The 11,249-nt window shown below is 42.9% G+C and overlaps 1 protein-coding gene and 3 pseudogenes across 1 annotated transcript; 3 read left to right on the forward strand and 1 right to left on the reverse strand.

Moving 5' to 3' along the window:
- The first annotated feature begins 293 nt into the window (after positions 1 to 293).
- Positions 294 to 1,750, forward strand: LOC105708573 (6-phosphogluconate dehydrogenase, decarboxylating-like; annotated as a pseudogene).
- A 2,124-nt stretch (positions 1,751 to 3,874) lies between these two features.
- Positions 3,875 to 4,066, reverse strand: LOC110569531 (ATP synthase subunit e, mitochondrial-like). The gene has a single exon (XM_064363753.1). It carries the CDS (start codon positions 4,049 to 4,051, stop codon positions 3,875 to 3,877), a length of 177 nt encoding a protein of 58 aa, XP_064219823.1. The 5' UTR covers positions 4,052 to 4,066.
- Positions 4,067 to 4,904: 838 nt separating this feature from the next.
- On the forward strand, positions 4,905 to 5,490 carry LOC135268102 (small ribosomal subunit protein eS7-like; annotated as a pseudogene).
- A 1,599-nt stretch (positions 5,491 to 7,089) lies between these two features.
- LOC105709301 (small ribosomal subunit protein uS13-like) lies at positions 7,090 to 7,638 on the forward strand (annotated as a pseudogene).
- The last annotated feature ends 3,611 nt before the right edge of the window (positions 7,639 to 11,249 follow it).

Raw genomic sequence — 11,249 nt, forward strand, 5'->3', positions numbered from 1 at the left:
CTCCTGGGTTCAGGCAATTCTCCTGCCTCAGCCTCCTGAGTAGCTGGGATTACAGGCACGCGCCACCATGCCCAGCTAATTTTTTGTATTTTTAGTAGAGACGGGGTTTCATCATGTTGACCAGGATGGTCTCGATCTCTTGACCTCGTGATCCACCCGCCTCGGCCTCCCAAAGTGCTGGGATTACAGGCGTGAGCCACCGCACCTGGCCATAATGAAATTTTTTAAATCACCTAACTAGACTTGCCCTCCATGCCTCACCACTCTTGGGTTCTTCTGCTCTGTCTGCCACCATGGCCCAAGCTGACATTGCCCTGATTGGATTGGCCGTCATGGGCCAGAACTTAATTCTGAACATGAATGACCATGACTTTGTGGTCTGTGCTTTTAATAGGACCATCTCCAAAGTTGATGATTTCTTGGCCAGTGAGGCAAAGGGAACCAAAGTGGTAGGTGCTCAGTCCCTGAAGGAGATGGTCTCCGAGCTGAAGACACCCCAGTGGATCATCCTCCTGGTGAAGGCTGGGCAAGCAGTTGATTTCATCAAAAAACTGGTACCATTGTTGGACACTGGTGACATCATCATTGATGGAGGAAATTCTGAATATAGGGACACCACAAGACAGTGCCGAGACCTCAAGGCCAGGGGAATTTTATTTGTGGGGAGCGGAGTCAGTGGCAGAGAGGAAGGGGCCTGGTATGGTCCATCACTCATGCCAGGAGGGAACAAAGAAGCATGGCCCCACATCAAGACCATCTTCCAAGGCATTGCTGCAAAAGTAGGAACTGGAGAACCCTGATGTGACTGGGTGGGAGATGAGGGAGCAGGCTACTTCATGAAGATGGTGCACAGCAGGATAGAGTATGGGGACATGCAGCCGATCTGCAAGGCATCCCACCTGATGAAAGACGTGCTGGGCATGGCACAGGACAAGATGGTGCAGGCCTTTGAGGATTGGAACAAGACAGAGCTAGACTTATTCCTGATTGAAATCGCAGCCAATATTCTCAAGTTCCAAGATGCGTATAGCAGACATCTGCTGCCAAAGATCAGGGACAGTGTGGGGCAGAAAGGCACGGGGAAGTGGACTGCCATCTCCGCCCTGGAGTATGGCATACCTGTCACCCTCATTGGAGAAGCTGTCTTTGCTCGGTGCTTATCATCTCTGAAGAATGACAGAATTCAAGCTAGCAAAAAGCTGAAAGGTCCCCAAAAGTTCCAGTTTGATGATGATAAGAAAGCATTCCTGGAGGACATTTGGAAGGCCCTCTATGCTTCTGAGATCATCTCTTATGCTCAAGGCTTTATGCTGCTAAGGCAGGCAGCCATCAAGTTTGACTGGACCCTCAATTCTGGTGGCATCACCCTGATGTGGAGAGGGGGCTGCATCATCAGAAGTGTATTCCTAGGGAAGATAAAGGATGTATTTGATCGAAACCAGGAACTCCAGAACCTCCTACTGGATGACTTCTTTAAGGCAGCTGTTGAAAACTGCCAGGACTCCTGGCGGCCAGCAGTCAGCACTGGGGTCCAGGCTGGCATTTCCATACCCTATTTTACCACTGCCCTCTCCTTCTTTGACAGGTACAGACACGAGATGCTTCCAGCCAACCTCATTCAGGCTCAGCAGAATTAATTCAGGGCTCACACCTATGAACTCTTGGCCAAACCAGGGCAGTTTTTCCACACCAATTGGACAGGCCATGGTGGCAGTGTGTCATCCTCATCAAACAATGCCTAATCATGCTGCTTCTGTCACCCTGCACGATTCCACAGACCAGGACATTCCATGTGCCTCATGACATGCCCACATGGCCCTTTGCCCTATTTTCTGTTCAGATTTTTTTTTAAAAAGTGTTGTAAGCGACTTCTAAGGAAGACACAGTTTATTTGTAAAGTAGCTCTGTGAGAGCCGCTGTGCCCTCTGCCCTTGCCTCTTGGGACTGACCAGGAGCTGTTCATATGCATGGGCGTGGGAACCTCATCCTCACAGCAGGGGCCTCCGTTTGCCTCCTGTGCTGGTGCCATTCCCATCACACAGACGGGAAAGGTGTCTGTGCACTCTGATCAACTGGAACCTCTGTATCATGCGGCTCAATTCCCTTTTCCTTTACTCAATAAAACCGACATCAGACTGAGGTTGTTTCTCCAGATTCTTAAGTAGTCTTATCTCAGCCACATGGAGCCATTATCCCCATTGGCAGAAAGATTTTTCTTTAAAAACAAAAAAAGACTAGACTAACACAAGAAACATCACATTCAGGATCATGCTTAACTCAGAGGAGGCAGGCAGGGAGGGTGCACCAGGAGCTTTAATCCACTGGGCACGTTTATTTCTCCAGTTGGGCAGTGTGTGCGTGGATGTTCACTGTAACATGTTTTTTTGTTTTTGTTTTTGTTTTTGTTTTGCTCCTGGCAAGCTGTGCATGACGTTCTTTATGGCTTTTTGTATGCCAAATACCTCAAAACAAACTTCCTAGAAGAACAAAAAAAATCACCCAACTATATACTGCCTACAAGAAACAGGCTTCAAATAAAATGTTATACAAAAGTTCAAAGTAAAAGGATGAAAAAGATATACCAGACAGGTACAGTGGTTTACACCTGTAATCCCAGCACTTTGAGAGGCCGAGGCAGGTGGATCACAAGGTCAGGAGTTTGAGACCAGCCTGGCCAACATGGTGAAACCCTGTCTCTACTAAAAATACAAAAATTAGCAGGGCATGGTGGCACACGCCTGTAATCCCAGCTGCTAGGGAGGCTGAGGCAGGAGAATCGCTTGAACCCGGGAGGTGGAGGTTCCAGTGAGCCGAGATCGTGCCACCGCACTCCAGCCTGGGCAACAGAGCAAGACTCCATCTCAAACAGAAACAAACAAAAAAGATATACCATGCAAACATTAACCAAACTATAACAGGAGTAATTATATTAATACCAAACAAAGTAGAATTTCAGAGCAAAGAAAATTACCAGAGATAAAAGGGGGCCTTACATAATAATAAAAGGGTCAATTTACCAAGAAGACATAATAATCCTAAATATATATGCACCTAACAACTAACTGAACTTCAAAAATATGAAGGGAAAAGGGACAGAACTGGCTGGGCACGGTGACTGGAGCCTGTAATCCCAGCACTTTGGGAGGCTGAGGCAGGAGGATTGCTTGAGCCCAGGAGTTCAAGACCATCCTGGGCAACACGGCAAGTTACTGTCTCAAAAAGAAAAAACAACTGAAAGGAGAAATAGACAAATCCACAATTATAGTTGGAAACTTCAACACTCCTCTCAAAGTAGTTGATAGAAATAGTAGACAGAAAATGAGAAAGGAAATAGAAAAATTGAATAACACCATCAAACAATTGGATCTAATTTACATTTATAGGACACTCCTCCCAACAACCGTAGAACACACATTCTTTCAAGTACATGAGGAACATTTACTGAAATAGACAATACCCTGGGTTATAAAATAAACCATAACAAATTTAAAATCATTAAGATAATAAACATTTTCTCTGGTAGTAAAGAAATTAAATTAGAAATTGATAACAGAAAGATAACAGGAAATCTCCAAACATGGAAATTAAACAACGTATTTCTAAAACTTCTAAACAACACACTGACCACGGATAAATGAAAACTCAAGTAAAATTAGAATATTTTAATAGAACAAAAAAATACAATTTATTGGAATTTGTGAGATACAACTAAAGCAGTACAGTTGACCCGTCAACAACATAGTTTGAACTTTATGGATCCACTTTTTTTTTTTTACTCGCACAACACAGGAAGCTTTATTCATCCGCTGCTACTCCAAAGAGAGGCTGGGAGGGTCACTCACTTCAATATGCTGTCCTCTTGGGCTTCTGCCAATTATTTGGCAATCCGTTTCAGTTCATCCTGCTGCTTCTCCTCTGCCGTTATCCTCCTTTCCTCTTCTGCCTGAGGTTTTAGGTAACTGTAGCTCGTGGCTCCGTAGGCCATGCCGAGGAACAAGATGGAGTAGCGGCCGAGCTTGATGAGCGGAGAGACCTGCACCGGCGGCACCATCTTGTCCCTGACCTTTGCACCCATGGATCCACTTTTATAAGTGGGTTTTTTTCCTCCTGCTACCCTTGAGATAGCTAGATCATCCCCTTGCCTTCCTCCTCCTCCTCAGCCTGCTCTGCCTGAAGACGATGAGGACGAAGACATTTATGACTGGTTCATTCCTGGCTTTTGGCACCAAAAAAAAAAAAATGACCTTTATGATCCACTTATGCATAATGAATAATATCTTTTCCCTTCCTTTTTATTTTCTTAATAGCGTCTTCTTTTCTCTAGCGTACTTTATTGTAAGAATACAGTACACGATACATATACAAAATATAGTTAATTGGCATTTATGTTATTGTTAAGGCTTCTGGTCAACGGCAGGCTGTTAGTAATTAAGTTTTTGTGGGATTCAAAAGTTACACATGGATTTTCGACTGTGCAGGGTGGTTGGCCAAGAATCAACTATATTTAAAGGGAAATTTACAGCATTAAGTCATATTAGAAAAGAAGAATGATCTTAAATGAATAATCTAAGCTTACATTTTAAGAAATTAGAAAAAGAAAAGGAAAATAAACCCAAAGCAAGCAGAAGGAAGGAAATAAAGAGCAGAAATCAATGAAATTGAAATAGGGAAAATTGATAAAACCAAAACTTGATTCTTTGTAAAGATTAATAAGATGAATAAACCTCTAGCAAGACTGATGAAGAAAAATTAGAGTGGCCACAACTTATTAATATCAGGAATGTAAGCAGGGATATTGCTACAGGGCATACAAACATTAAAAGGACAAAAATACCAAAAACAACTCTACACATAAAAATTCAATAATTGCTCTTCCTAAGCTGGAGCTCAGCAAGGAGAAACCCATGTTAAGTTCAAGCGCCAAGACTGTGAAGCCCAATGGCCAGAAGCCAGACGAATTCGAGTCTGGCATCTCCCAGGCTCTTCTGGAGCTGGAGATGAACTCAGACCTCAGGGCCCAGCTCAGGGAGCTGAATATTACAGCAGCCAAGGAAATTAAAGTTGATGGCGGTCGGAAAGCTATCGTAATCTTTGTTCCTGTACCTCAACTGAAATATTTCCAGAAAAATCCAAGTCTGGCTAGTATGGGAATTGGAGAAAATGTTCAGTGGAAAGCACATTGTCTTTATCACTCAGAGGAGAATTCTGCCTAAGGCAACTTGAAAAAGCCATACAAAAGATAAGCAAAAGCGTCGCAGGAGCCGTACTCTGACAGCTGTGCACAAATGTAATCCCTGAGGACTTGGTCTTCCCAAGCACAACTGTGGGCAGGAGAATCCACGTGAAACTGGATGGCAGGCAGCTCATAAAGGTTCATCTGGACAAAGCACAGCAGGACAATGTGAAACAAAAGGTTGAAACTTTTTTGGTGTCTATAAAAAGCTCATGGTCAAGGATGTTAATTTTGAATTCCCAGAGTTTCAATTGTAAACAAAATGACTAAATAAAATATATATTCACACCGGGCATGGTGGCTTACGCCTAAAATCCCAGCACTTTGGGAGGCCGAGACGGGTGCATCACGAGGTCAAGAGATCGAGACCATCCTGGTCAACATGGTGAAACCCCATATCTACTAAAAATACAAAAATTAGCAGGGCATGGTGGCGCACGCCTGTAGTCCCAGCTAGGCAGGAGAATTGCTTGAACCCAGGAGATGGAGGTTGCAGTGAGCCGAAATTGCACCATTGCACTCCAGCCTGGGTAACAAGAGCGAAACTCTGTCTCAAAAAAAAAAAAAAATATATATATATATATATATATTCACAATAAACAAAAAAAAATCAATAATTTAGGTGAAATGGACCAAGAGCTCAGAAAACAAAAACTAGCAAAACCCATTCAAGATAAACTAAATAACCTGTCCTATACAAGTTAAATAAATTGAATTTATAGTTTAAAATTTTCTAAAATAGAGATTTCCAGGCCCAGATGATTTCACTGGTAAATCTTACCAAGCATTTAAAGAAAAAAAATGACACTAAATCTTTACAGTAGCCTCCAGAAGATAGAAGAAAAGGAAACCGTTCTCATCTCATTTTATATAGCCAGAATTAACCTGATTCTGAAGCAAGGCAAAGATGGAAACTACAAGTTAATGTCTTTCATCAATATAAACACACAAATCCTCAACAAAAATATAAGATTTACTAATAATATAATATTAGTAAATCTTTAAAATATTATTAAAGAGAATATATAAAGAGAATAATACACCTAGGCCAGGCGCGGTGGCTCACGCCTGTAATCCCAGCACTTTGGGAAGCTGAGGCGGGCGGATCACGAGGTCAAGAGATTGAGACCATATTGAAACCCCGTCTCTACTAAAAAATACAAAAATTAGCTGGGCATGGTGGCACGCGTCTGTAGTCCCAGCTACTCGGGATGCTGAGGCAGGAGAATCGCTTGAACCCAGGAGGAGGAGTTTGCAGTGAGCCGAGATCGCGCCACTGCACCCCAGCCTGGCGCCTGGCAACACACCGAGACTCTGTCTCAAAAAAACACCAAATGGGGTTTCCTCCAGGAAGTCTGGTTTTATATAATTTTATATAATTTATAAAATAATTATATTAAATAATATATTTTCATTTCATTTCATTATATATTTATATATAAATGTGTGTGTGTGTACACACACACACACACATATGTTTTTTAATTTTTTTTTTAATTAAAAAAATTTTTTTTTCTTTAAGTTGGGATTTCACCCTGATGGCCAGGCTGGTCTTGAACTTCTGACCTCAGGTGATCCACCCACCTCAGCCTCCCAAAGTGCTAGGATTACAGGCATGAGCCACCACACCCGGCCTTAATTTTTTTTTTTTAAAGAGAGAGGATCTCACTCTGTCACCCAGACTGGAGTGAAGTGGTGCGATCATAGCTAGCTCACTGCACCTTTGAACTCCTGTGCTCAAACCGTCCTCCCACATCAGCCTCAGGATTATAGGTGTGAGCCACCGTGCCTGACCTGGTTCAGTATTTGAAAATCAATCAGTATAATCACATATTAATAATCTAAAGACAAACCACATGATCATATCCATTTCCACAGTTGATGCAGAAAGGTATTTGACAGTCTCTTCCACAGGAGGCCTACACACCACCACTTGTGCTGCTGCCGTGTCTCTAGTGATCCCTGAAAAGTTCCAGCATATTTTGTGAGTACGCAACACCAACATCGATGGGCGACAGAAAATAGCCTTTGCCATCACTGCCATTAAGGGTGTGGGCTGAAGATACGCTCATGTGGTGTTGAGGAAAGCAGACACTGACCTCACCAAGAAGGTGGGAGAACTCACTGAGGATGAAGTAGAACGTGTGATCACCATTATGCAGAATCCACGCCAGTACAAGATCCCAGACTGGTTCTTGGACAGACAGAAGGATGTAAAGGATGGGAAATATAGCCAGGTCCTAGCCAATGGTCTGAACAACAAGCTCCATGAAGACTTGGAGAGACTGAAGAAGATTCAGGCCCATGGAGGGCTGCACCACTTCTGGGGCCTTCGTGTCAAAGGCCAGCACACCAAGACCACTGGCCACCATGGCCGCGCTGTGGGTATGTCCACAAAGAAATAAGTCTGTGGGTCTTGTATGTTAATAAATAGTTTATATACCGAAAAAAAGGTATTTGACAAAATTCAATGTCCGTTCATAGTTTTATTTTATTTTATTTATTTTTATTTTTTTGAGATGGAGTTTCGCTCTTGTTACCCAGGCTGGAGTGCAATGGTGCGATCTCGGCTCACCGCAACCTCCGCCTCCTGGGTTCAGGCAATTTTCCTGCCTCAGCCTCCTGAGTAGCTGGGATTACAGGCATGCGCCACCATGCCCAGCTAATCTTTTGTATTTTTAGTAGAGACGGGTTTCACCATGTTGACCAGGATGGTCTCGATCTCTTGACCTCGTGATCCACCCGCCTCGGCCTCCCAAAGTGCTGGGATTACAGGCGTGAGCCACTGCGCCTGGCCCCCGTTCATAATTTTAAAAAAGAAAAATAACTCTCAGAATAGTAGAATAGAGAAGAACCTCCTCAGCCTGATAATGGGCATCTGCAAAAACCTGTAGCTAACATGATTCCTAGTGGCAAAAGGCTGAATGCTTTTTCCCTAATGTCAATATGCCAAGATTGTCTACTCTCACCACTTCAACATTGTACTGCAAGTCCTAGCCAAGATAAAAGGTATACAAATTGGAAAGAAAAAATACAATTTTTCTTTTTCTTTTTTTTTTTTTTGAGATGGAGTCTCGCTCTGTTGCCCAGGCTGGAGTGCAGTGGCACAGTCTCAGCTCACCGCAACCTCCACCTCCCGGGTTCAAGCAATTCTCCTGCCTCAGCCTCCCAAGTAGCTGTGATTACAGGCACCTGTCACCACGCCCGACCAATTTTTTGCATTTTTAGTAGAAATGGGGTTTCACCATGTTGGCCAGGCTGGTCTTGAATTCCTGATCTTGTGATCCACCCACCTGGGCCTCCCAAAGTGCTGGGATTACAGGCGTGAGCCACCACACCTGGCCACAACTTTTCTTTCCTTTTTTTGTTTTTTGTTTTCAAATCAAGCAGCCTCCCAAGCCAGAACAGGCTCCAAGAGACTCCCACATAACATGATTTTATATACACATAATCCCAAGGAATCTATTAAAAAAACTCCTACAACTAATAAATGTCTTTAGTAAGGTTGCAAGGTCAACACACAAAAACCAATTGTATTTTTATATACTAGCAATGAACAATTAGAATTTCTTTTTTTTTTTTTTTTTTTTTTAATTTTTGAGATGGAGTATCTCTCTTGTCACCCAGGCTGGAGTGCAGTGGCCCAATCTTAGCTCACTGCAACCTCCGCCTCCTGGGTTCAAGCAATTCTCCTGCCTCAGCCTCCCAAGTAGCTGGGATTACAGGCACCTGCCACCATGCCTGGCTAGTTTTTGTATTTTAGAAGAGATGTGGTTTCACTACGTTGGCCATGCTGGTATGGAACTCCTGACCTCAGGTGATCCACCTGCCCCGGCCTCCCAAAGTGCTGGGATTACAGGTGTGAGCCACTGTGCCTGGCCAAAAATAAAAATTTTTAAATAGGATTTACAATGTCTCAAAATAGGAAATACTTAGATATAAATCTAATAAAACGTGTTCTGTGTTGTATGCTGAAAACAATAATGAAAGAAATTAAAAACATGGACTCAGGGAGAGGAGCATCACACACTGGGGGCAGCTGGGAGGGGTAGGGAAGAGACAGCAGGGGGAGGGGAGGGAGGGGAGGGTGGGGAGAGATAACATGGGGAGAAATGCCAGATATAGTATGCACTTAAAGTTAAATAAATAAATTTTAAAAAAAAGAAAATATTAAAGAAAATTATCCTTAATAAAATATATTATTCCAATATAAAAAAAAGATTTAAATAAATGGTTGCAGTGAGCCAAGACCGCACCACTGCACTCCAGCCTGAGCAACAGAGCAAGACTCCATCTCAAAAAAAAAAAAGAAAAAGAAAAGTTGTATTTATTTCTTTCCAACCTGTATGCTTTTTATCTTGGCTAGGATTTGCAGTACAATGTTGAATTGAAGTAGTGAGAGTAGACAATCTTGGCTTGTTGACATTAGGGGAAAAGCATTCAGGCTTTTACTATAGGTGTTCATGATTAAAAGACTTAATGTAAAAAAGACACAGATTCTTCCCAAATTGATCTATAGATTTCACACAGTCCAAATCTCAGCAAAGGTAGTAATTGCACCTGTTGCCCCTGTAGTTCCAACTACTGAAGAAGCTAAGGTAGGAAGATCGCTGGAGCCCAGGGGTTCAAGGCCAGCCTGGGCAACATAGCAAGACCCTGCCTCAAAAAAATCTCAGCAGTACTTTTGTAAATATAGACAAGCTGATTCTAAAATTTTATGGAAAAGCAAGGGAACTAAAATAGCCAAAAAAATTTTGAAACAAATCAAAGTCTTTAAATATCTGTATGTATTTATTTATAAACAGGGTCTCACTCTGTCACCCAGGCTGGAATGTAATGGTGCAATCTCAGCTTGCTGCAACCTCTGCCTCCCGGGTTCAAGCGATTCTCCTGCCTCAGCCTCCAAAGTAGCCGGGATTACAGGCATGTGCCACCATGCCTAGCTAAATTTTGTATTTTTAGTAGAGATGAGGTTTCACCATGTTGACCAAGTTGGTCTTGAACTCCTGACCTCAAGTGATCTGTCTACATTGGCTTCCCGAAGTTCTGGGATTACAGGTGTGAGCCACCATGCCCGGCCTAAATATTCTGATTGAAGTAAAACTAAAACTCAAGGTCTCCTTCTGTTGCCCAGGCTGAAGTGCAGTGGTGTGATCACAGCTCACTGCAACCTCTAACTTGTGTGCTCAAGTGATCCTTCTGCCGCAGCCTTCCAAGTAGCTGGAACTATAGGCGTGCACCACCATGCCTAGCTAATTTTTCTTTTTAATTTTGTAGAGGGGACCTGGGGGGGAGATTGAAAGTAGGGGCGAGGGATAAAAGACTATAAATAGGGTGCAGTGTATACTACTCAGGTGATGAGTGCACCAAAATCTCACAAATCATCACTATAGAACTTATGTAACCAAACACTACCTGTACCCCAATAACCTTTGGAAAAATAAAAAACATTCTTTTAAATGTAGAGACAGGGTCTCGCTATTTTCCTCAGGCTAGTCTTGAACTCATGGCCTCAACTGATCCTCCCTCCATGGCCTCCCAAAGTGTTGGGATTACAGGCATGAACCACAGTACTCAGCGTAAAATTTTTAAGACTTACTATATAACTACTGTAATCAAGAAATTGTGTTGGCCAGGTGTGGTGACTCATGCCTGTAATCCCAGCACTTTGAGAGACCAAGATGAGAGGATCATTTGAGGCCAGGAGTTTGAGACCAGCCTGGCAAACATGGCAAAACCCCATCTCTACTAACAATGCAAAAACTATCCAGGTATGGTAGCGGACACCTGTAGTCCCAGCTACTCAGGAGGCTGAGACACAAGAATTGCTTGAACCTAGGAGACGGAGGTTGCAGTGAGCCAAGATCATACCGTTGCACTCCAGCCTGGGCAACAGAGTGAGACTCTGTCTCAAGAAAAATAAAAGAAGAAGAAGAGGAAGAGGAAGAAGAAGAAATTGTGGTATTTACAAAGAGATAGACATACAGATTCAAGTAACAGAGTAGACAGTCAGGGA

The sequence above is a fragment of the Aotus nancymaae genome, unplaced genomic scaffold (genome assembly GCF_030222135.1).
Source record: "Aotus nancymaae isolate 86718 unplaced genomic scaffold, 86718_ANA_hifiasm-v0.15.2.pri h1tg000053l, whole genome shotgun sequence".
Classification (NCBI taxonomy): Eukaryota; Metazoa; Chordata; class Mammalia; order Primates; family Aotidae; genus Aotus; species Aotus nancymaae.